This window comes from Heterocephalus glaber, unplaced genomic scaffold (assembly GCF_053883595.1).
Source record: "Heterocephalus glaber isolate CG9 unplaced genomic scaffold, H.glaber_assembly_v1.0 deba00001428, whole genome shotgun sequence".
NCBI lineage: Eukaryota > Metazoa > Chordata > Mammalia > Rodentia > Bathyergidae > Heterocephalus > Heterocephalus glaber.
In genome coordinates, this window is record NW_028258293.1 from 932,586 (window position 1) to 956,274 (window position 23,689).

The 23,689-nt window shown below is 54.2% G+C and overlaps 1 protein-coding gene across 3 annotated transcripts; it reads right to left on the reverse strand.

Moving 5' to 3' along the window:
- Positions 1–745: 745 nt before the first annotated feature.
- On the reverse strand, positions 746–23,449 carry Tollip (toll interacting protein). Of its 3 annotated transcripts, none has more exons than XM_004851627.3 (6): positions 23,259–23,449; positions 14,692–14,841; positions 12,169–12,351; positions 11,121–11,273; positions 10,180–10,270; positions 746–3,496 (listed from the first exon to the last, which is right to left on the reverse strand). In XM_004851627.3, exons 1-6 carry the CDS (start codon positions 23,289–23,291, stop codon positions 3,282–3,284), a joined length of 825 nt encoding a protein of 274 aa, XP_004851684.1. In that variant the 5' UTR covers positions 23,292–23,449; the 3' UTR covers positions 746–3,281. The 3 variants fall into 3 exon arrangements, with proteins under 3 accessions (XP_004851684.1, XP_021119668.1, XP_021119666.1); XM_021264009.2 differs by lacking the exon at positions 23,259–23,449 and adding an exon at positions 22,944–23,109; XM_021264007.2 differs by lacking the exon at positions 23,259–23,449 and adding an exon at positions 22,926–23,106.
- Positions 23,450–23,689: the final 240 nt, after the last annotated feature.

Below are 23,689 nucleotides of genomic sequence, written 5' to 3' on the forward strand. Positions count from 1 at the left end.
AAGGAAGACTATTTGTGTCTTCGCCCCAACACATTCGAGGCCTGGTCCTAGTGGAGCTTCTTAAGAGCGTTGCTTGCTTCTCTGCAGCGTGCCCAACTCCAACACCAACTCAGCTGTCAGCTGCTTTGGGCAGAAGACACTCATGGTGTGGCAGGTTAACGGCTGGCAGATCACAAGCTTAGCAGGAGCCCTACATTCAGGATGAGGCCCAGTCAGCACGACAGTGGCACCCACTGCCCAGGGCGGCCCCCTGCCTGCTTCAAGGGGAGGTGAGCACTGGGTGGACAAAGCCATGCCAGCTGCGCCCGCTGCACACAATGACTGCTGGCTGCGAGGACAGAGCACCCACACTGTGACCAACGAGCTATTAGCCCTACCTGCCCTGCGGGTGTGCAGCGGCGCATGGTGGGCTGCTGCTGAGTGCAGTGGGCAGGCACAGGGCACACCCACGTGTCTAACTCCAGGTCGCCTGGAGGAGAACTTACAGGTGTAAGAACAAAGTAACACGAAGATGCTCGCTGAGGAGCCACAACCACCACCGCGGAACTGGGGCAGAATCCTCTCCCAGATCTCCTGGGAGACAGCAGCCCGTGCTGCATGCTCAGACCCCAGCCTCTGCTCCCACTCACACTGTCTTCATTCACGCAGTCCTGGAACGAGCGTGAATGAGTGAACCTGCGATTCTAACCGGCAAGTCACTCCTGAATGCTGTGAGCTGTTACAAAACACTCCAGTACAAGAATGGTAAACTTTCCCTTAGGGGACTTTATTTCTCTATTTTTATATGGGCCACTTATTAAATTAGAAGGCTGAAAAGTAGAAATGTATTTTACAATCAAAGAAAAACCTGGACACAGACCCGCTCTGAACATAACCACCAGGAACACAAAAGTTGAGACTCATTCCCACCAACACCCATCTCATGTGTACCAGCAAATGCCAAAGTGTCGCTAAGAGAAAGAGGCAGTCTGGAGAGGGGAAGGGCAGAACAAAACCACGAGAAACACTTCTCCCGTCTCGGATACACTCATCACTCACAGGGTGAGACAGAGCTGGAGGCCACGGGGGCTCCGAGTCCAACCATCACCTACCTCAAGAAAACAGCCCAAGCCCTGCCCTGACGCCTGCCCCAGGCAGGATGTTCCCCCGTCCATCCCTGTGGCTTTGCTAGCAACTCGAATCTGTAGGTAGATGGGTAGGAGCAGCAGCAAGACCCAGAAAGGTCCCAGCCCCGTCTACGTCCGCCCCAACCCACTGTGGCCTTTGTCTATGAGCAGGGGACAAACCACTCCTCCCGACGGTGATCAAACTGGACACAGGACGTGACAGTGGCTGAATGGATCATGCTGACGCTCAGGCTCCTGAGCAGGCACTGAAGCCTTGCCCCCTGCCACTGCACTAGACAGGCTGCGACATGACAAGCTTCAAACAGGAAGCAGCACACAACGAAGGGACGTAGGATCTTACTGACGAAAGGTCTTATAAAATGTGATCTATCTTTGATCTATTAAAAAAATACAGTGTTCAGGAAAAAGGAAAGAGACTGCAGTATGTTCAGACTCATCTGGAAACTATGGCTCCCTGACATGAACGCTGCCTCCCTGGGCCACGGCAGCTGCTCCAGGCGCCAACCTTCTCCAGGATGGACTCCACAGAACCACTTGCAAGCAGGGTGGCAGTGTTGGCACCTCAGCAACATTAAGGCAGAGGCCAGGCACCTGCAGCCTCAACTGGGCCCAGAAGCAGGCGCTGCAGGTTTGTGCTGTCCTGGGCCGAGTCTGCTGATGGCACTAACAGAACCCCCTTGGGGAAGGTCCCATTCTGCCAACAAACCTGTCTCCAAGGGCAGGGCCTGCTACAGGCACAAGGCCACACAGCAGCGTGGAATGAAAACTTCCAGGGACGGGCTTGTCCCAGTGAGTGGTCAACTCTACTTAACAAACATTGTGTCTTTCTTTTCCACTACGAGATTAAAAGCTGTAAGGGTTCCCAGCTAAAGCAAAGCCCTCAGTGCCACCGTGCCACCTGTACCACTGCTCCATTCTTCTTCAGTTTACAAAAATAAATATTTATGAACAATATATTTGACAACCCCCACCCCCAATCAGTGGTAGAAAGCTTATTTTGTAGCTGACATTAAATTTTACCCTATCTTTTTAGACCGGGGGCGGGGGGGGGATGGCGACTGGAATTTAAGCACTGCACTAACTTCCTCAATCTCAGTGGTTCAAAAAAGTCCACAGTTAGGGCTGACCGTTGTGCCCGTGTGAGCAGGCTCTCATGTCAGAGGCTGGGTACAAACACTCGCAAGAATGAAAAGCACCTGCAACTCAACGTGGAATTACACACCGAGACATGCCAGGGTGCACGGGCTTCCCAACGTGTGCGTCCTGCTGAAAGTGCATCTCCGAGGAGCCTTGCAAGGCTCTGAGTCTTTCAACACAGTGTAGCCCATATGGCCCTAAATCTAGTCTGCAGCCCAAGAGATGACAGCAGCGACCAGCCAGCCAAGTGTAGGCAGCTCTGCCTCAGAAAGGTTCCCAATATGACCATTCACCGGGTTTCTGTTCAGTCCCCCAGCTTGACAACAGCACTGGTGCACAGCATGGCCGGTGTCTCAACACCGTCTGTAAACAGCGCCACCCCGAGGCCCTCTCAGGAAGAGAAGCTGGAAGAAGGCCTGTAGAGCCGGCATGGTCAGCAGGAGACAGCGAGCCTATGCAGCCAGGGCAAGACAGAGCCTGGCCAGCTACGTGGACAGGAAAACCAGGCAAGAGGCCCACGCTGTAAAGAGTGTCAGGGAAGGATATGAATGCTCAGCTTGAGATCTGTGAATGCGACCCATTAGCCAATGCACGTGGATCTGTGTGCTGTAAGCTACTAGGTCCACCCCAAATAGGCTGAGTGACTCTGTGCCACTCAACAGCTCAGAAAGATGCTCGACTGCTTCTATTGCCCTAGCAGAGGCAGCAGCTTTCTACAAGAATGCTTTCCAGGACAGTATGAGAGGAGAGATGCGTATCCCCAGCAACAGGTGAGTGGGTCTGTGTGGTGATATGGCCATACCACCATCATCCCACCCAAGACAAGGAGGGAGCTGTCCCACCCCACCACTGGCCACGAGGGCTGCCTCAAACTGAGACCACATGCATCCCGAGAACAGGTGGGGAGGGGCGCACAGGTGTCTGAGGAAGAGGGTACAGGTGATGGTTCGTAGGAATCTTGTTGGGACGATGACCCCGAGGAGCCCGGGGTGGCCAGTCCAAGGGCAACAAGCAGGTCTAGGACTCTTCGCCCATTTGCAGCAGGGAGTTGATGGCGGCATCCCTGTTCCCTCTCTGGGCTTCCAGCACGGAGCGGATCACCTCCTTGTCCATGTTGGGGAACATGTCCTGGATGGCCTTCAGGTCCTCCTCCGTACAGCGGGGCTGTGTGGTCACAGCTGGTGGGGGCATTGCCACAGGCACCATGCCAGGGCTGCAGACGGCAGGCATCCCTGGAAACAAAAGAGGGAGTCTGGTGAAAACAGTGACACCAAGTGCAGGCTGGCTTGAGCTGCAGGAAGGAATGACACTTTTGCAGCCTCGAGGACAGAGGCCATCCGAAGCCTCACAAGACAGGGACCCTGAGGGACACGAGGCTGGCAGCCTCCAACACCCACCAGGGGCAGGTGAGGCTGGGCTCCTCCACATGTGATGCCCTCTCTGAATTCCTTTCTCTGTCCCAAATGCAAGTCAGGTCTTTCAAACCTCACTTGAGCCTATTTTACAATCACAGGGCAGAGGAGACAGAGTGAAGGTGGAGTCCACAGAGGGGACTCAAAGGTTAGACCTGTGGAACCTACATGCCCCTCAGGCTGGAGACACAGGCAGGCTGGGGACAGGAGGTGCTAGTGACACTGAATGACCACAGGTCATAGAATTCCCATGCACATTCCTCTCTAAAGGGCTACAAGGGCTTACGATGCCCTTACTTCTTTAATCTTTAAAGCATGAACAATCCTCCCAAGTAGGCCCACCGGAGTGAGGCAGAGTCATCACTTTGGGACATGGCTTTTCTTTCCCCATGTCATTCAGAAGATCGTAAATGCAGCTGAATGCTGTCTGCAACACCAGCTGAACCAGAGCATCAAGAGCCCTAACTGACGTGGAGGTGACTGCCCCAGCAGAAAGGGGCAGAAAGCCAGCATTTCCAGCCCTCCAGGCCCAGCCTCCACTAAACACTTGGCTGTGCTCCTGACACCTGTCTGGCCAACCTCAGACGGGCTGTCGCCCAACTTCACAGGTGCAGGTTGTGGCACTGTCAAGGAGAAGGGAAACCATAGCAGGGTCAGGTGGGGAGAACAGGCCACTTTCACAGAGGACAACAGCCAGGGTGCTACCTGGCCTGGCCCAGGTCTGGGGCAGCAGCCTGTTCCAGAGGGACCTAGGCAGCCTCACACAGGGACATGGTGCTGTATCCACACAAAGGTGTCAGGAAACGCGTGCCAGTGCAGCCAGCCTGCTCTCTCCCCAGTATTCACCAGCCTGGGGAGGTGCTGTGGTTTATATCTAGACATCTCCTGAAGCCTCATGCATTCACAGGTGGGGCTTTTCAGAGGTGGCTGAATCTAAGGTATGACGCTGGGATTAAGAGTGCTCCACCCTGGGTGTGGGTGTGTCTTACTTCTCTCTCATTGCTGAGATCAAAATATCGGACACCCATAGTTAAAGGGGAAAAGGTTTATTTGGCTCACAGTTGTAGAGCTTTCAGTCCATAATCAGCTGGCTCCAAGGCAGGGTGGTGTGGCAGACAGGACTTCCAGAAAAGAAACAGTTCATGGAGCCCACCCGGTAGCAAAAGCAACAAGAGACCTTCACAGCATCTTTCTGTCTCTTTTATTTTATTCAGACCTCTTAGGGCAAGTATCACTCAAGCCCTTAATCCTAGTGCCCTCGGGCCTAGTCTCACCATGAATCAATCAAACACTAGATTCAGCCACCTCCAAAATAGCCCATGACCACGAGGCTTTAGGGGGACATCTAGACACAAACCGTAACAGGGTGGCACTGCCCAAAGGGTGGTAACCTGGATGAGGCTGGTTTGCTGCTTCACTGTCTCCTGCTTGTTTCTCCTTTGCCATGCTCCTCCTGCTGTGCCACCCTGCCTTGGAGCCAGGAGACTATGCACTGAAACCTCTACAAACTGTGAGCCAAAGTAAACCTTTCCTGCCTTAACTTTGGGTTTGGAGGATTTTGTCCCAGCAATAGGAAAAGTGACTAAGACACCAGGCAAGGAAGGAGGGAGGGTGAGACATCTTCTGCTGTCACCCATCCTCACAGACCTCAGGGCCTGGGCCACTGCGTATACGGGGGACGCACACTCCTGACCTGGGCCTGACTGTCACCACAACTGAATGTGCAATCATTCATCAAACCCTGGGTGAGCCGTGGGACATGTACAGCTGGGGACACAGGAGGCAGGGATGGATGAGGGCCTGCAGCCTCGGTGGGACTCAAATGAGGTCCCCTGGGGCTTGGGCCAATGTAGGGAAGAAACCATGGGAGACAGTGAACCAGAGCCCATGGTGCCCACAATGTCACCCTGCCACCCCTGCCCACGTGCACAGACACAAATAGAGGACTCTCGGTGTCCACTCATGGACAGAATGCTGCCCAGATCAAAGTGGGAAGAGACCACCTTCCCACCACAGCACAGGCCACACCAGCACGAGCAAGGGGATAGCAGTGCACGTCACACGGGGCTCCTGCAACCTGGTGGCCACTGCCTAGTCACACACCGTGCAGGACCCTGACAGCCAAGGTCCTCTTAGGAAGGAGCCTCCTGTACCCAGAAGGAAGCCTGCAGAGCCAGGTGCAGGGTGGCTTTATGCGTGTGCCACAAGGAGAAAACGACCTCACTATGCTGCATTTCAGAGTGCTCCGACTGTGGATTCGTAATGCATGGTACCTATGAGGGAAAGAACTCTAAGCAACAGTTTGGGAAGTTAATACGAACTAAATTCCCACCCTAAATCAAAACATTTCCATGTTATGAACAGTGTGTGCAGTTTACTTTCAAATTCACTGGCTGTGATTTCTCCTTGCGAGGGACATGGTGACACGCCGCCCATGGAGGCATGAAAGTGGTTTTGACGCTGGCCATTTACATGCGTGGAAACTGCCACAATGCAGCCTCTTCTACTGCTCCTTCCTGACCCATAACAGGACAGGGAGAGGACTCTGTGGATGCACGCTTAGCTTTGCGTCCATGGTTTCTCAGCGCACTCACTGCCTCCTTTAGCACTGTACATGCCCAAGGGGGCTATGACACCAGCTGTGAGGATGGAAAGGTGGGAGGGCACAGACAGAAACCTTCACTTGTGGCCACAGCGGGAGGAGCTACCGCCCCCAGCAAGCGGGAGGAGCTGAGTTCACCTGGAGTGTTTATCAGAGGCCCTGCTAGGCAGATAGTGGGAATCAGCCTTTTAATCAACTCTCTTCCTGCTGTGTGGAAAAAGGCAGCAAAATAGCAGGCCAGAGAATTAGGAAAATCAACAAGGTCATTTTCCCCAAAAGAGACAGCGTGTGGTGCATGCTGCCTGCCCTCTGCAGAGGCCTGCACCCTGATGCAAGGTCACCGCTCCCAGCAGGCACACACAGACCTGGCCCCACACTTATGGCCTGACCTCCTCAGCCCACAGCTCTGCCCAGGCCACCAGCAGAAGCAGCGCACAACGGACCCCGCCTCTAGGACATTTAGAAAGCAGCAGCAGGCCGAGTCCACCCAGCTGTCCCCTAGAAGGAGAACGACACAGTCTGCCCAGCCACACACCTTTCCATCACCAGTCAGCCCTTTCTCCAGTCAGGGTCAAGCCCCTCCCCGAAACCATGTGATGCCTGTCAGCTACCTACCCACATCCGATGAAAACTCATGCATCTGATAATCCACATGTGGGGAAAAGAAGCCGCCAGGCAAGGCAGCGTGCAGCTATAATCCCAGCACTCTGGGAGGCTAGGTAGGAGGACCACAAGTGTGAGCCCTGCCCAGGCAACTTGGCAATTTAGGGACACCCTGTCTGATTTAAAAAAGGTCTGGGGATACAGGTCCTTGCAAAGGCCTTGAGTTCAATCCCCAGTACACCAAAGCAAATGAACACAACCCAGGGCTGCAACTGACAGCAGGAAAGCTCTGCCTGCCAGGTCCTGTTCTCCAGCCAGCCTCACCCTGTGGTGATGGCCACAGCTCAGGGAAAACACAAAGGAAAGGATCTTGGAAGAGTCCCGGCTCTCCCGGGCTTCCAGCCTCCAAGTCACAGACTGGAAAGCACTGCTGTAGTGGCAGCAGCCTTGTCCGAGTCCAGACACCCTAGGACAACGACGGCAAACCTTTTAGAGCTTTCAATGATACAAACAACAAGCTGCGGCACACATGCCATAGGTTTGCCACCACTGCCCTAGGGCTTCTAGGACAGGGCTCCTCAGATACCAAGGCGGCCAGTGCCTGCGAGGGACGAGCCACTGCCCAGCACAGGGCAGGTGTGGATGGGCCCCAGCCGACCAGCTGGGGACTCAACCGCTCTCTGCCCACCCTTGGCCTGTGGCACTGGCCTCATCATTGCTGGCCCTGGCCGGTCACCATGCACAGGGCCCCAGAGCCAAGGGCCTGAGGGCTCCACTGCAGAAGAGACTGAAGTACAAAATGTGTGAGCTCACATCAGTTTAAGCTTTGGACTTTTGGTGCTCTGGAAGGACATATTTGAATATATGAATATATATATATATATGAATATTTGCCAATGCAAACATTCAGGACTTGTATGGCTTGGGAGAACTGGCCTGACTCTCAAGGAAGCCACTAAACACTACTAAGATCACTAAACAACAGTTCAGAGGCTTCTAGAACTGAATCTCCACTAACTACCAGGACCCAGGGTACTGGAAGAAGCTGCTAAGTCCAGGGCGGAAGCAGGAAATGCACTAAGAGACAAGAGGGCAAAGGGACAGTGAGTCCCACCTGGACTTCCTCTGGGAGACAAGATAAATAATAAGGTAACAGGTTATAGCCCAGGGAACTAAACCAACTGTGAGCCTACACCGAGACACCCACAGTGGACAGCTCAGTCTGTGAGAAACAGGCAAAACCTCACGTGGACACCAAGAAAACTCAAGGATGAGCCACCACTGTGCAGAGTCACCGTCTCACCCCACACAAACACAAGCAGTCAAGGGCAGGGACGAAAGTGCTAAGTTTCCTGGGCAGAAGCCAGGTCAGCACCAGGACAATGGAAAAGGGGCAGCAGCTTGGACAGATGGACCTGGGGCCAGGCCTGGAATGCACCCTCTAGAGCAAGGCGAGGGCCACCGGGCACCGGCAACACATGCACACTGGTGCACACACATGCACTGGGCCGAGGAGTATCCTCCCCTACAGGGGCCACAGTCTCCCAAGGTTCTGGCAGAAAACTCTTGCTCTTTACTGTACCTTTTCCTTAAGCAGGAGACTTTTAAGATTTTAAAATGTATATCAAAAGAAACGTTCAAAGTCTGTTTATAAAGAAACCTAGCCTTTCCTCAAATAAGCATTTTAGGTCAAACTTAGACAGCATTTTTAGAGAATGAAGGACAGGATCCAGAAAAAGATAAACATGTCAGTAACTTTCATCTCTTTGGAAGCTAACTTTTGATTAACCAAATACACCCTGGTGTTGGTAACTGAAGGGGACAGGACTGCGTCCCCCACACAGATGTGTCAAGCCCTGAGCCCATGAACGCTGCAGGGTCTCCACAGGTACACTGAGCTGGGCTGAGGCTGCAGTGACGGAAGGACAGGGACCCAGAGAGGGGAGGCCGCTGTGTGAGGACCGAGCCACAGGCTGGGGTGAGGTAGCCACAAGCCAAGGAACACCTGGAGCCCCACGTGGGAGCTGGGGGTGCGGGCGGGGATGACCGAAGCCTCGGGAGGGAGTACAGCCCAGCTGTTCCTGCTTTGGGCATCAGGCCTCCCCAATGGGGGAGAGCAGATGTCTGCTGTTTTAAGCCCTCGCCCTGGCCCCAGACAGGGTGGTTTCTTCCTCCCTCCTCATTCCTCTTACTCAGGAGCCTGTCACTGAGCCTGACAGTCGCCACTTATTGGGTCTCTGCAGTCCCCACCCCTCTGCTCTCCCTTTGCTAAGGATCTCTCCTTGAGCTCTGAACACCACGCTGCTTTAAGGTTTTGGGTCATTCTGTTAACTGCGTGGTTTCCTACCACGCTCAGCACTGCAGGGTCTCCCATGGACGCTGGGCCTCCCCTTCCCTCTGAAAATGATGCCCTTTGTTCCTGCAAGCAGCTCTGGCTCAGCAGAAACCTCCAAGTGCATGCACAACCAGAGTGCCCAAGTGCTACCCCCTCTTGGGGCTGGATTCAGCCGGGTGCAGGCAGGTCTGAGGCCAGGTCTGAGGCCAGGTCTGACTCCTGGACCTCTCTGTGCCCAGCTGGATGCTGGTGTGACTGTGGGCATGGACAAGACTCTCTGCCTGGCTGCAGGACCCTAGATGCTCCATACTGCTCAGCTGCAAACACCAGCAACCAGAGGCCACAGGCCCAGGACCACACCTTCCTGCTCTGGCCACTCCTGCTGCCCTGGACTGTGGCTTTGTTCCCTTGGACCCCAGCTTCCTGGACTGCAGCAGAGAACCAGTGGCCACAGGCCAGCCCTGGCATCTCCACTCTTGAGGCTACAGTCTACCCTGCCTGCTGGGTAACACCTGGAAATGACACCTGGCCAGCGGTATGGCTTTGGGGTGCCACCCCAGACACAGGTGAGGTAACCAAGAGGTTAACATGAAGATCTGAAGATGCAAAGGCATAAGAAGCTGTGTTCTAACACGATGGTGTGTGCTGCCCCAAATGGCTGCTTCATGCAGGTACAAGATCCTGGCAGGAAGTGTGACCTGAAAAGCCACGGTGTGCTCCACCTGCAGGACCTCGGGCTCCTAATGCGAGGACTCACACACACGTGTTCGGTGTTCCACATCTCCATGAGTTTCACTCCTCTGGCATGTGCCAATAATGAGGGAAAGATTCTGGTTTCTACATGCTGGGAACTTCACCTGAAACCCTGGACTCTGCTTTTAAAAGGATCTTTGTGCCCAGTCCACCCTTCCTGACCCCCCATTCTGCCCCAGGCCTTCTGCCAAGGGAGAAGCAGCGACACACCTGCAATGGGCACGTAGCCAATGCCCTGCTGGTACACAGTTGGCATCAGGACCACGGGCTGGGGCGGCATCATCATGGCGGCAGGCAGAGACTGAAACACACCAAGAGGATCATGGGGTCCAAATCTTACCTCCAGCCTCACCGAAACGGCCCCCAGAGCACAGAGCCCTCGCACCCACGTCTGCCCCCACTGAAACCCAACACCACCTCCCTGGCTGGGAGAACACAGGGTGATGCCTGGGTGCTGTGGGGATGCTTCAGAGTCTGGTGCCTGAGAGAAAAATGTCAGCTTCCACCACAGCCCAGGGGTCAGCTCACAAAGCTCTAGTCACAGGTGGACTGGCTACGTGTGACAGTGGCTCTGTGCCATGTGCTAAGATAACTGAATGCTCATGCTAAGGGAGATGAGTCTTCAGGAGGGTGTTGCTGCAGAGGGAGCCGTCCACACAGGGTTTGCCACAGCCCCCATGGCTGGAAGCGCTCCCCAGTAAGAAGTTAGTGACAGCAGAGAAAAGGTGGTACCCAAGACCCAGTAGGCTGGGTGCAGTATACCTGTAAGCCCAGCTACCTGGGAAGATGAGGCAGGGGATCACAAGTTCAAGGCTGTCCTGGGCAACTGAGTGAGATCCTGTCTCTAATATTAAAAAGGGCTAGAGATGTAGCTTTAGTTCCTGTCTGACACCGTAAGAGAGACTCCCCACTTGCCTGTCTTGTGACTTCCCTGAAGGTCCCTGGAGCCACTCTGCTCTGAGGATGGAGGCCTGACACCATGGGTGACTGCCAAGCAGAACTGGGCTCTGCTCCATGACCCCCAGAGCAGGGACCCCACACTGCCCACCCTGGGTCCCCACCGAGATGATGCATCACTTCATGGCTAGCCACTGCCTCCCGGGAAAGGGCCCAGGCGGACACCCCCAGAGCTGCTCCGGCTCGGTGCTCACCGTGTAGGACATGACCAGGTTGATCATGCCCTCCTTGTCGTCACCCTGCCTCCCGCTCAGGCTGTACCACTCGTCTTCCACCTGGCCCTGTTTCAGGGACTCGGGGATTGTGATGTGAGTCCAGGCGATTCGGTCGTCCATGGAGAAGGCTCGCTGGGGGCGGGGGGGGGGGGGTGAGGGGGGGTGAGAGAGAGGCAGGCGCATCACAGCACAGAGACAGCCACTTCCCCTGGGGCTGTGGTGATGGGCCTTCTCCCGTGAGGCTCCCAGCCCCCTTAAAGGAATTCCCACTCCGCCTGGGCTCCGGCCCACCCCCGCCCCTGCTGCTGAGTCAGCACCTGGCACAGCCCAGGCCTAGGATGAGAAGGGAGAAGCTCCAGGACTGCTGCTGCACCCTCCAAGACCCAGGCATGGCCCGTGGGCACAAAAGGGAGGCAGGCACACACGGGACTGCCAGCTGCAGACCCAACCCGCTTCCCACAAGCTTCTTCCCTCCTGAGGACCCCAGCTGCACAGGGGAGGAAGGGACAGGAAAAGCCAGAGGCCAGTGCTGAGGCCACCCTCTCCCTTCTCACTCTCAGGCTTGCTGTGTCTGGCCCTGGCCTCAGGAGGTACCTGGTGCGCAGAATCGAGTTTTGGGGTTTTTTTGGTACCGAGGATCAAACTCAGGACCTTGTACTTGCAAGGCAGGTGGTGGCACCACTGAGCTACATCCCTGGCCCACCAAAATCAAGTTTTGAGGGAGCCTCAGTCTCCAGGCTCCCGCCTTGCCCTGAAACCTGTGGCATGAAGGCTGCTATGTGCCTGTGATGTGCACTAGCAATAACAATATTCCCATGACGTCCTTGAAATTCAGCTATCTGTGAACAAACACTAGCTACTTTGTCTAGAGTGCCCAGCACTGTGTCACGGGTGATGTTTCTGAGGGGAAGCTGCACCCTGTCACTTGGCCACTAAAATGCTGGTATCTGGCAGGCCTCATGATGTGGCGCATCACACCTTGCCCCATCGGAGCCACATGCAGCCTTGAGAGAAAGGTGCTTCTCACCTCATCGAAGATCTCCAGGTAGAACGAGTCCACACCCGGGGGCACTGTGCATTGGATGACTTTGTTCCAGCGAGGGTTCTTGGCACCGTTGTGAGCTGTGGGAGTCTCATACACAGCATAGCCCAATCGCAAGCGGCAGTAGGGGTCCATGCGTGTCATGCCATAGTTCTTTGCCAGCTTTGCCTGAAATAAAGCCAAGTTCAAAAAGATGCAGTGTCCACCAGAAGAAAAGGCAGGTGCTTCTCTAAGCTGCCAGCCTCCTCCAGCTGCTCACTGCCATATTTCCTGGACCAAGAACTTCAGTCACCCAAATTCACCTGACTGTGGCACTAACTTGCTTCCCAGGATACCAGGAGCAAAGAGCCACTCCAACTCTGGCAAAAAGCACTGAGGCCACATCTGTCAGTACACAGCTGAGCTGAGGGGAGGCAGAAGGGAGGATACCCCAGGGCTCAGCCACCCCAGAGCCCCAGGACCTGGAGGCATCTCCCCAGCTTTCAGCCTCCTGCAGCTCCTGGTACACTGCCCTTCAGGAGTGGGAGTGTCAGCAGCAGCTCAGAGGGACAGGATACCATCTTCCCATGGCCCAGGTCTCTGAACCTTGAGACCCGACTCCAAACCAGATAGCCTGCTTGTGAACTGTCTCACGGGGAGCAAAACCAGGAACCCTTGTGAATGAGGTGAAGATGTAGCAAACAAAAACATGTGAGGGCCTGGGATTTAGCTCAGTGGTTCCGGCACCTGCCTTGTAAGGGCAAGGTGCCGAGTTCGATCCCCAGTACCAAAAAAAAAAAAACTGAAATAAGTTGTGTCCGATGTCACTGGCCACCAGAGAGATGCAAATCACAACTCCAAGTGAGACTCCCACACACCTATCAGAATGGCCACAACAAAACAACATGACACCTGATCAAACCAGGTGCAGCAACATGGAGCCACTGGGGCCTTATGTGTGTGGGCAGCAGCGTAGCTCTTGGGTCAACCCCTGCTCTGATGTGGGCCTCCGTCTCGAGTCTACAACAGCACGATCTCCACTCACTTTGCCTAAGTGTCCTCTCCCGAGTGTCTCATGCTGGACTGTGACTCATTCCCTGATGGATCCTCCCTCCAGGGACCACTAACAGAGCCTCGGTCCCCCTTCCCTTGCGCTATGCATACCATCTGCCAAGCCTGCTGGGTCTTCCTTCATGCACACAGCCACACTGCCCTAGCCACACTCCAGTACAGGGGTGGGTGGGTGGGGGTGTGTGTGCATGCGCACGCATGCCAAGTGATAGGAGGTGGGGGGCAAGAAATGGAAGTTTTGGTATCTTTGGGTTTCAGCTCCCCCAAAGGCTGGAGTTGTCACCTACTGGGACTAGGGAGAGAGGAGAGCTGGACACTGGACATCTGGAGGTCATGAGGACCACGTCTGTGTCCAGCAGTCCAGCTGTGGTCAGATTCATGCATGGGTAGTCACGTGCATGGGGCTGCAGGGCTACTCCCCTGGGTGTGTGGCCAGGAACAGGGACTAGAACCAGGCTCCTGGGTACTCTTCAGGGTAGAGGATAATCACAGGAGGCTGAGGGGTATCATGCAGTCAGACTCCTGGAAGCCAAGAGAAGGTTTGTCCAAAGGGAAGCAGCAGGGAGACAGTGGACAAGGTGACCAAGAGGCCATGTGAGGACCAGGATGCCTCTCCCCAGCATACCTGGGCGAGCTCGAGTGCAGGCAGACAGGCTGCCTGTGGTGGGCTCCACAGCTCCACAAGAACAAGGTGGCCAGAGGCAGCAGGCAGCTTGAGGACACCTCAAGGCCTGCCCAGCTCCAGCCCTTGTACCATGGCCCACCAGGTGACAGCACACAGGAGGCACCCGGTCATCAGTGGGGCAGCTGGACACAGCACATTCCCTTAGACACGTGTTGCCAGGCCCTGGAGCAAAGTCACGAGGAAAGGTGGCTGGCTACAAACCCCTCACAGGGACCAGTGCAGCTGAGCAGGGTGCAGGCTGCATGTTCCTCAGCACCACAGCAACACCTCTGACAACTGCATCCAGGGCTTTCCACAAAGTCACACCAGTCCTCACATGTCCAGTCCCTAGCTTTCCAGGACATTCTGGGTGGTCACAATCAGCTTGACGCTGATGTGTTTTGGTTTTCATAGGCAAGTCCCTTGGTAACGGGTGGGTGCACCTGGTCAGCATGGGACTGTGCAGCTGAGCAGACGTCACTGCTGGGCACACGCTGGTGTGGCCCTGGGCAATGTCAGCCTCTCAGCTCTGTGAGACTCCCCTTGGGGAGGAACAGTACCCAGTACAGAGTAGCTATCTACCAATGTTCATTGTAATTTTTAAATTATTTCAGGCAGAATCCTGGGAAATTGCATTTTTCATACAAGTTGGTTTTTAACATCAGATATATGATTTGGCAAACACTAGAATCAGAAAAATTCCATTTGTCCACATGGGGAATGCTATAAAGGGCCAAAATCCAGACTCTCCACCTGCGCCAGCCCCCCAGCAAGAAGGAACGTCCTGCGCCCACCTGTACCACAGTGATGCTGAGGCGGCCCACAGTGCCCACTGAGCCTCCATACTGCAGCTGCTGTGCCGCCTGGGCATCCAGCTGGACCTGCTGCTGCTGCTGTGTGGGGGTGATGCGGAGGAAATCCTGTGGCAGCTCGCCAATGTACACCTGCAGGCAAAGAGGGGGGCATGGTCAGTGGCCAGAGTCAGTGCAGGGACCAGCCAACCTCCACCCCAATTCCTGGTCAAGCCTAGACTGTGCCCCACCTCAGTTTCTCCACCTACAAATGAGGGCCAGGGAACAAAGGGTTTCCATCTAACCCTCCCTAGGGCTTTCTTTCCCCAAGACAAGCCACAGCCATGGGAAGTGGGAACACATTTCAGTCCCTAAAATCAGGCTCCTACCCTCAAAAAAGGCTTGCTGGGTGGTGTCCAGGACTGATTCTCCATGTCTGTACCCATAACCTTTCTCTCCTGGACCACAACTAAATCCAAGGCCTGTAAACTTCAACATCACTGGCTTGAACACATACATGAGATGAACTGGGACCCCTGGAACCAAGTTACTTGGAAAACCCTTTGTCCTATAAGCAAGTATTTCCATCTGAAACAGTTCAAATTTGATTCTGGAAGAAAATAAGGAGCACATTTGTTCAGAAGGCCTCACCACTCTGCTCTGCTGTTCACTTAACCCTGCTGACTGGCTTGCCTGACAGTGGGGGTCCTCAAGGACATACCTCGGGGCAGGAACTTTGGGAGAAACCAGAAGGCCTCCGGAAAAAGAAAGTCATCCAGAAAAACAGGAGGAAACCAAAGCAAGGGTTTACAACAATTCCTAGAAACTCCCTGGCCAAGGCTCGAGCCCTGGAGCTCAGCAGGGGCCCACAGGGTACGGGCCCTCCCACAGAGCAAGACCCAGGGATATGCTCTAGAGTAAGGCACCCAGCGGCTCCACAGCAAGACAGTGGCAGTCAGAAACAGCCCACCTGCCTGGGGGCCAAGACTCAGAGGCAGTAGAGGATGCCTCAGGGGTGAGCGCATGGCTGTCTGCAGCTTCAGCAAGGCAGGCCAGCCAACAGCGCAATGGCGGCTCCTCCTTGTACACAGCTGGTACAGTGTCGGGAAGGTCACATGTAAGAATGCCTGTGATAGGCTGGGCATGGTGGTGCATGCCTGTGATCCCAGCACTCAGAAGGCTGAGAAAGGAGGAGCACTGCAAGTTCAAGGCCAGCCTAGGCTACATATCAAGTTCAAGGCCAGCCTGAACTGCACAGGGAGACCTTGTCTCGAGATGACCAAGCCCACTGGGCCCAAACCTCCCTGTGGGCATCAGGGGTGGCTGCTGGAGAAATTCAAGCCCTTTGGTGGCCTGGGCCAACTGCCCACAGCTCCTGCTGCCTGAAGTGGTCCTGGCAGCCAGGATGCGTTCGAGGGAAACCAAGGCCTCAAATGTGAGTGAGGCAAGGTGCATTGCTAAAAGATGCCACGGGGGGCTCTACAAGGGGGAAGCACCTCTCCCCAAGGATTCTGGGGAGGCCCCCATCCTGGTTTCCACACCTGTCTCCCCAGCAACGTGTCTGTGCAATCCCCTCCCCACCGGAGGAGCCACTCCCACAGGAGGACAGCGGCACACCCCTCTGCACCTCTGGAGGGCAAGCACAGGCAGGGATTGGGAGGGATCCCAGCCCTCACTTCTGCAGCACCTATGCCTGTGAGGGCCATGGTTGCCAGGACGGCCCCAGCTCCCCAAGGTGCCCTGCAGCCGCTCCTGGGGCCATGCTTCCTGAGATGCAGCTCACAGATTGCCAGCCAGTCTGGGAAGAGCCCTGAGATCACAGGTGTCAGCTCCTATTGGCACATGAGAAATGCCAGACCCTCCCAAAGGGACCCATGGCCCAAGGGTCCAGGACAACCTGTCTTCAAGCTCACTCAAGGCCTGTGGTCTTTGGCCTCCAGGCCCCACCACCAGCCTTGTCTCTACACCATCAACAAGATTATTTTACAGAGACTCACAACAACCAAAGGGCTCGGGATTAATGTACACAGGCCAAATGCTCACTTACCTGAGACACAACTGTCTCCCTACATACCGTACTTCTAGGGATGCAGGGGGGAAGGCCCGTACCTCAGGGACACCCTGGATGGGCAGCCAGGCCAGCAGGTGCCCTAGTGACCGGTCAGGGTGTGGATGGTCACGGGGCCTGCAGCAGACATAGGGTCAGGAAAAGGCCACTTGGAGGAGCTTTTCCTTCACTCTTTTATTTCTCCTCTGTCCTATTCTTGGGAATAGGGCCTCTAGGCATCAGGGGTCCTTTCTATTATATTCTTCCAGTTTTCACTGGAGAGTAGGACCATTTTTTAATGGAGAAAATACATCAAAAGATCAAACTGTTGTTATTTTTCAACAAGGATTTACCATAAAATTACAAACAGGAAAGGAGGGTTTTAAAAATGAGTTAAACAGTATGACTGGAAAAGAAAGGGCAGAAAAGTAAACTGAGGAGGAAGCCGGTCCACACTGGGGGAGGCCAGGTGACCAAGCCCATCCCCCAAGCCAGCACCAGCGAGCTCAGACCAGTGAGCCTCCTCCAAGCCATGATCCTGAAAAACCAGGGGAGCCTGAAAGACAGCCCCAGATTGGAGGAGACATGCTGGTCAAAAGCAAAGTGGGGTGTCAAGGGGGTGCTGTAACAGTAACGGGGAACAAGCTGAATCTGGAACCAGTGGCAGCTGAAGCCCTCAGCTTCACGGCTATTGGCAACGGGAACAATGACATCAGGGGAACTAGATGAGGCATACAAAAGACTCTACCATATCTGCAGTTTCCCTTTAAATATAAAATTATTCCCAAATCAGAAGCTTATGAGGAAAAATTTCAAGCTAACCTAATGAGGGAGAGGGTAGGGGAAGCAGCAGGGAAGGGGAGGGGAGAGACTTCAACCCTCACCAAGCAGCAGATTACACAATGCACTGAAAAACAAGTGGCCTATGGCTGCAAGTCCTCAATGAGTTCTCAATTTAGACTGAACCCATTCAGACAAGGACACATGTTCACACATTCAAAACCACCACTGATAACAAAGTTAACGCTTCCTAGATAAGGGTGAGGCCAGGCACTGACCCAAATCCTCTCTCATCAGCAATAGCACTGGAAAACATCACCAGTAAATGTGCACTTTTAAAGTATTTTTAAAATTCAGTGCTAATCCTGAAATATATTTTTGCCATTTTATAACGGGACAAATGTTTAAATAGCCACATAAAAATACATGCTTTATTCTGGTTCACATCCATCCTTTTAACCTTGGGAACATAAAAAGAAAATGATTAATCTAGACAAAGGATATGTAATATATATTTAAACTACAGTTTTGCTTAACGGTAAACATGAACATAGTGAGCCCAAAACTAGCAAATAACTTTAAGCCCTGTGTAGACCCAACCACCCCTTCTCCTGGGACCAGTGGATGGGAACGCGCAGGTATGAGCACTGATGTGCTCTGCCTCACTACAGGGAAAAGAATGGCCTCCACGGGGCATCAGGTTCTCTGGGCCAGAAGTATCTACAGTGTCTGCAGGACAAAGCCTTGCACAGCCTTGACAAGGAGCCGAGTGTTCCTGTACCCCAAAATGATCCCAGGAGATACCTCTCTGGAGAGAGGTGTGCTGAGCCTCATGCCTGGCCCTGACTGTGCCTGACCGAAGTTGAGGGCAGGCAGAGTGAGGGAGCCTGAGAGACGGCAGTCCTGGTGTCCCGGGAGGGGAGAGCCCATGGGACTTCCTGATGGATGAAGAAAAGGCTGCTCCAGGGTTTTGGCTTGAGTAATAGGAAGGAACAACCTGCCTACCTGTGTGTCAGGGACAACCCAGGCGAAGGCTGCTGGACTATGGGTCTACAGTTCAGGAAAGACATGAGAGGGGACAGTCACTGTAGCCTGGGGTGTGTGAAGCTGTGGCGCCAGTGAGACTCTGGAGGATGAAGAAGAAGCCTGCCAAGGAGAACCAGCAGGCAGTGTTGTAGTGACCTGTGTCCTGCCTGAGCCAGAATGGGGCTGCTGGGCTGGGGCCGATGGCTAGGACAGCTTCCAGGGCAGAGCTCATTGGGATCTTTGAACACAAGACAAGCTGCCACTGTCCCTCTCCACCCTTCACAGCCAGCCAACCCCCTCCCCTGCTTCTGGTGGGTCCCCAGCACCCACACAACCAACCTGCCCCCAGCTTCCCTCATCTAGATGGTGTCAGAGTTAAGTCAGTACAGGGATCTGGCCACAGGAATGGCCAAGATTTCTGAGAAATGAGAGCTGACTCCTGGGGACCCAGCAGCTCACTAGCTTAGTCCACTTCCCAGGGCCCATGTGGCCTTGGCCCATCCCCACAGGAGGCCACAGAGAAAGGGTTTAAGAATGGCAACTTGTCCAAGGCTAGAGAGCTGTCACTACACTTAGTCTCAGATAATTTACCTGAAAAACTCCATGGGTGGAAGAGACACAGTGACTTGGAAGACAGACCAGAAGTGGATTCAGAGGCAGGAAGCTGGAAGTCAGCAGGGCAGACCTCCCAGAACCTCACATACAGCACACAACACCCCACAGAGAGAGCTCCTGGGGCAGAAGGAGGTCATCTGCACCACGGCTGGCCTATCTTTGCACCAACTGAGGAGGCAACTGAGATGCTTGACCCCAGATCATCAGAACTGTGTGTGTTAAAATGTCCAGGATAACCACTAACAGAAATACACTACCAATTTTCCAATTAAGTAGAGAATTTCTAGTGAACTGAATTTGTGTGTAAGTGTGAACTGAATTTGTGTGTAAGTGTGAACTGAATTTTTAAAAACCTATGTTTAAAAAAAAAATCCAAAAGAAGACAAGGAGTGAAAAAGGAACAAGTAGGACAAATAAAAGCACAAGTGTTAAAAATGTGTGTGTGTGTGTGTGTGTGTGTGTGTGTGTGTGACCATACAAATAAGACTAACGTGTTCTAATAAAACTTGGACTTCTTAGATTGGCTTTTTAGGAATCTATATGCTGTTGATGGGGAACCTATCTTAAACACAACACCAAGTAAAATCTACATTCAAAATGAAAGAAAAGATCAGACAAATAAATGCTACCTAAAAGGAAGGGGGAGGAGCCATACTGCTGTCAGACAAAGTAAAGTAAGTAAAAGTGAGAGGCCAGTGAGGCTGCAGTTAGTGGCTGCAGTCTGATTTACAGGAGACACAGTAATGAGACACTTGTATTCACAGGTAATCTTGCCCAGAATCGAAGAACCAGACATTCACGGGGATGCAGAGCAGGAGCACATGCACAGGCCACTCACTGACTCAGATGTGGAGGCATGAAAATCACAGGTTCACAGTAATACTCAAAAGAGGGAAGTCAACATAAACTCTACAGAAACTCCTTCCCCTGTCCCTGGTGAGTAAGGGCAAAGAACCTGGCATCTGTCCTTCTCTCTACTGAGGAGCAACCAGACAGACTTGCTGAACAGAAGCTTATCTTCACACAGTGAAGGAACAGGAACAGATGACCAAATGCAAACATCACCCCTTGCCATCCCTAATGCAGGCACTGGTTCAGCAACCGGCACCAAACACGCTCCAGACTGACAGGTTCATGGACAAGAGACAGCAAGGGGCAAAGGCAGGGCGGGCTGCCTTGGCCCAGCTTGCTGTCACCTGGCACCTCCAAAAGCAGGACTCTACATGGCACACACCCACGAGTGAGCACCGCTGGAAATGCTGCCTGCCCCTGACACAGCCTCCAGCCACAGGACCGGCGAGGCGTAATACCTCAGCTGCAGCTTATGTCCCCATGGTGAGGTGAGGTGAGGTCAGGGCCCCCCAGTCACTCACTATGGGAACCCATCAAGTGCTTTTTAATCATCTGTAGAAAAAAGGTGTTAATTCTAAAACATTAGCATTTTTCAAAAGGCGGACACAGCGCAGGATGCAGCAAAAACATCCTGAAGATGGAAGCACTACAGCTCCCAGAATAAGAACTGCACTGGCTCTGCTGACTGGACCAAAGACTCAACTCCTTCACAGCTGGGTCTGAGCTGCTTGTGGGGGAGGCCTCTCCAGCCCTGCTTCCTACCCCAGGAGTCCCTAACTAAGGACAGAGCTCCCTCCCAGACCCAGTCAGAGTGCCTTCTCTGCCACACCTTCCTCACCGTGGGGGCAACGGTCAACCTCAGTTAGCTGCTCAAGGCTGGGCCAGGATCCTAGGATGGGGGACCCTGGGCTGCGGTCTAACTCTGGCAGGTGCTGACATGGAGGAGGCTGCCTTCCAGGGCCCAGCAGTGACCAAATACACTTGCTGAGCACAGGTTCTTTCCGTTTGGAAGTCCAACACCTTGTGTATCATACTTCCCCAGCTCCACAAATGTAACAGAAAAAGTACAGAAGGGGTAAACAGCAATGAATCCTGGCAACAGTAGTTCTCCTAGATCCCAACAACTGGCCAAAAGATCTTTGTGAATGTTAGTGAATCCAGAGGGGCTGCAGCCAAGTCATTCTAAGTGAAGCAGCTGGTGGGAAAGGTGGAAACTGAAGAGGGTGTGTCCCGCTCCAAAATGTCAAGCAAGTGTGTAATTCCTAGATAAAGGTCAAGAGACAGTTCTCTACCTGGATATGCAGCCCCAGCATCCTTCTCCATCTTCAAACCCTTCTGCTTTCAATGGTAGCCCTCCTGGCCCACCCCACACTCCTGTTCCTCCTTCAAGTCTCAGGGTGGATGAACTGCCCCAAAGAGGTGTGAGTTTGTTCCCAGCCCAGGGAACAAACTCACAGGACCTGATTTGATTTAGACCACAGATCTGATGATAACTGCCACTGCCTGGCTCACCTGAGCTACCAAATGCAGCTGTTCCTAAGTCGCACACCTGCCAAGCTGACTTATCACAACGGCCCTAGACATTATGCTCACTCACACTGCTCAATGGATAAGTCACATGTACCCCAAGTGGAGCTCAAGACCCCAGCTGCTGGCACCTTCTTAAACCCCAAACCCAATGTTACCTCGCTTACAGGGCACCAAGAGTGCCCTTAAAATACTTCTTCATCTGCCTGTAATGAAAATACGTGACCACATGATCCCTGCAATACTGGACAGGCAGAAAGTTAGGTCAAACGTCAGAACTTGGCACCACAGATCCCACAAGTCTGAACATTATCTGACGCTCCCAATCACTCATCACAGCACCTAACTTATTCCAGCTCTGCATAGCCACAGCACCAGAAACAGCCTTCCTCAGCAACAGGGAAGACCTACCTTGATTGACAGCCCGCCTGCCACACTGAGCACACCACCTCATGAATGCAAATTCAGTCCCACACCAGCTGAGAGGCTGTTCCCAGAAAGCAGGACACCTATACCCCATGGTGAGGAAGGGGCCGTCCTGCCTCTTACACACTCTGTTCTGCAGAAAATATGAAGACAGGGAAGCACCAGCTCCCCTGTTTGTCTGGTCTGCTGACACAACCAATCTTTGCTATAGTTCCCTGGGATGGACTAAAGACAAAGAGATAGAAACACTGAACACTGGAAGCAACCCTGACTCTCTCTCTAGAAAGCAGCCACACCAAGTGTGATAAGCCAGGAGGTGGGCTTCAGTCTTCAAAAAAAGTACCTTTCCCAAACTCAGAAGAATCTATGTTAAGGAATCTTCACGCATAGGAGAAATAAGATTGTCAACACCCAACCTTAAGGGTGAGGAGTCCTAGTCACTATGGGCTTCTCAAGTACATTCATCGCTGGACTCCAGGGACAGGGCTCTACAGTGTGGGCAGAAGGGCCTGTTCACCCACTGCACACCTAGCCATTGCTCACAGCAGCCCACCCCGCCCTGACTCAGGGAGACCCTAGGAGGTCACTCACACCAGCAGCCTTCCTGTAGGGGCAGACAGGATCACAGTGGAAACCTAGACAACCCCTCAGGAGGAACTCCAGTTGGAAGGGTCCTCCAAGCTCATGGTTCTCTCTCATTTGCAAATGAAGAAACTGAAGCTTTGAACAGGGACCACTAACTGGGCCCCAGAAATGGTCCTCATGGCCCTTGCTCTGTGCGGGAGATGGAGAGGAAATTGCCTCATCTGGGGTACGGAATGTAATACCCATGGAGGTGACCACTCAAACTCCGGCCTCCTCCACCTAGGAACAATCAGGGCCATGCCTCCTCCACCTGGGGACGATCACAGCCGGGAGCCCTCTTTCTCCTGGAGGACAATGAGGGGTGGGGGTCCTTCTCTACCTGGGGACCCTCTTCCACCTGGGGACGATGAGGGCTGTGGACTCTCATCGTCTAAGGGCCATCAGAGCGGGAGCCCTCCTCCTCCTGACGGATAATCACGGCAGGAAACCTCCTCTTCCTGGGGACCATCAGGGCTGGGTCCCCCTCCTCCTAGGGGACCCGAGGGCGGCAGCTCCGGCCGCCTCCGCTCCAAGCCGGTCAGGCCCGCCCCGCCCCGGGACTCCCGCTCCAGTCCCGGGCCCGTGGGCCCCGGAGCCGCGCGACCCGCGCGGCTGAGGGAACAAGGCCGGCACAACGCCCGCGCGCCGCCACAGGTCGCCGCCCCCCCCTCACCGGGCCGCGTTGCGTGCTGACAGTGGTCGCCATAGTTTTGCGCCAGGCCCCGCGCCTCGCCGACCCGACAGTGACGCGCCGGGAGAGCTCTTCCGCCCCCGCGCAGCCTGCGTAGCCGACCGTTGTCCCCGCGAAACTGCAGCCGCCTCAGTCAGCTGACAGTCGCTGCACCCCGCCCCGGTGCGCCCACTGCGCAAGCGCCCCTCCGACTCCGCCCCTTCCAGTTCCGTTGCGCACGCGCGCTCCCGGCTGGAGGGGGTGGCTCAGTAGCCTGAGGGGCGCACGCGCAGTAGCTCTTGCCTTGAGCCACAAACAGGGAGAAATGGCCCTCCACCCAGCTGTCTGCGTGTTTCCAAGCATGACCGCCCTACTCCCTGGACCATGGAAATGGCCAGATCTTGGGCCTCGGAGGAGTCGGACAGGGCCGGACA

Coding starts and splice junctions, on each gene's coding strand:
- Tollip (XM_021264007.2), bottom strand. CDS start 22,973: ATGAGAGTCCACAGCCCTCATCGTCCCCAGGTGGAAGAGGGTCCCCAG. Junction 14,842..22,925: donor AGGTGGAAGAGGGTCCCCAG/GTAGAGAAGGAC, acceptor CTTTGCCTGCAG/GTGTACATTGGCGAGCTGCC. Junction 11,274..12,168: donor ACCTGGAGATCTTCGATGAG/GTGAGAAGCACC, acceptor CCCCGCCCCCAG/CGAGCCTTCTCCATGGACGA.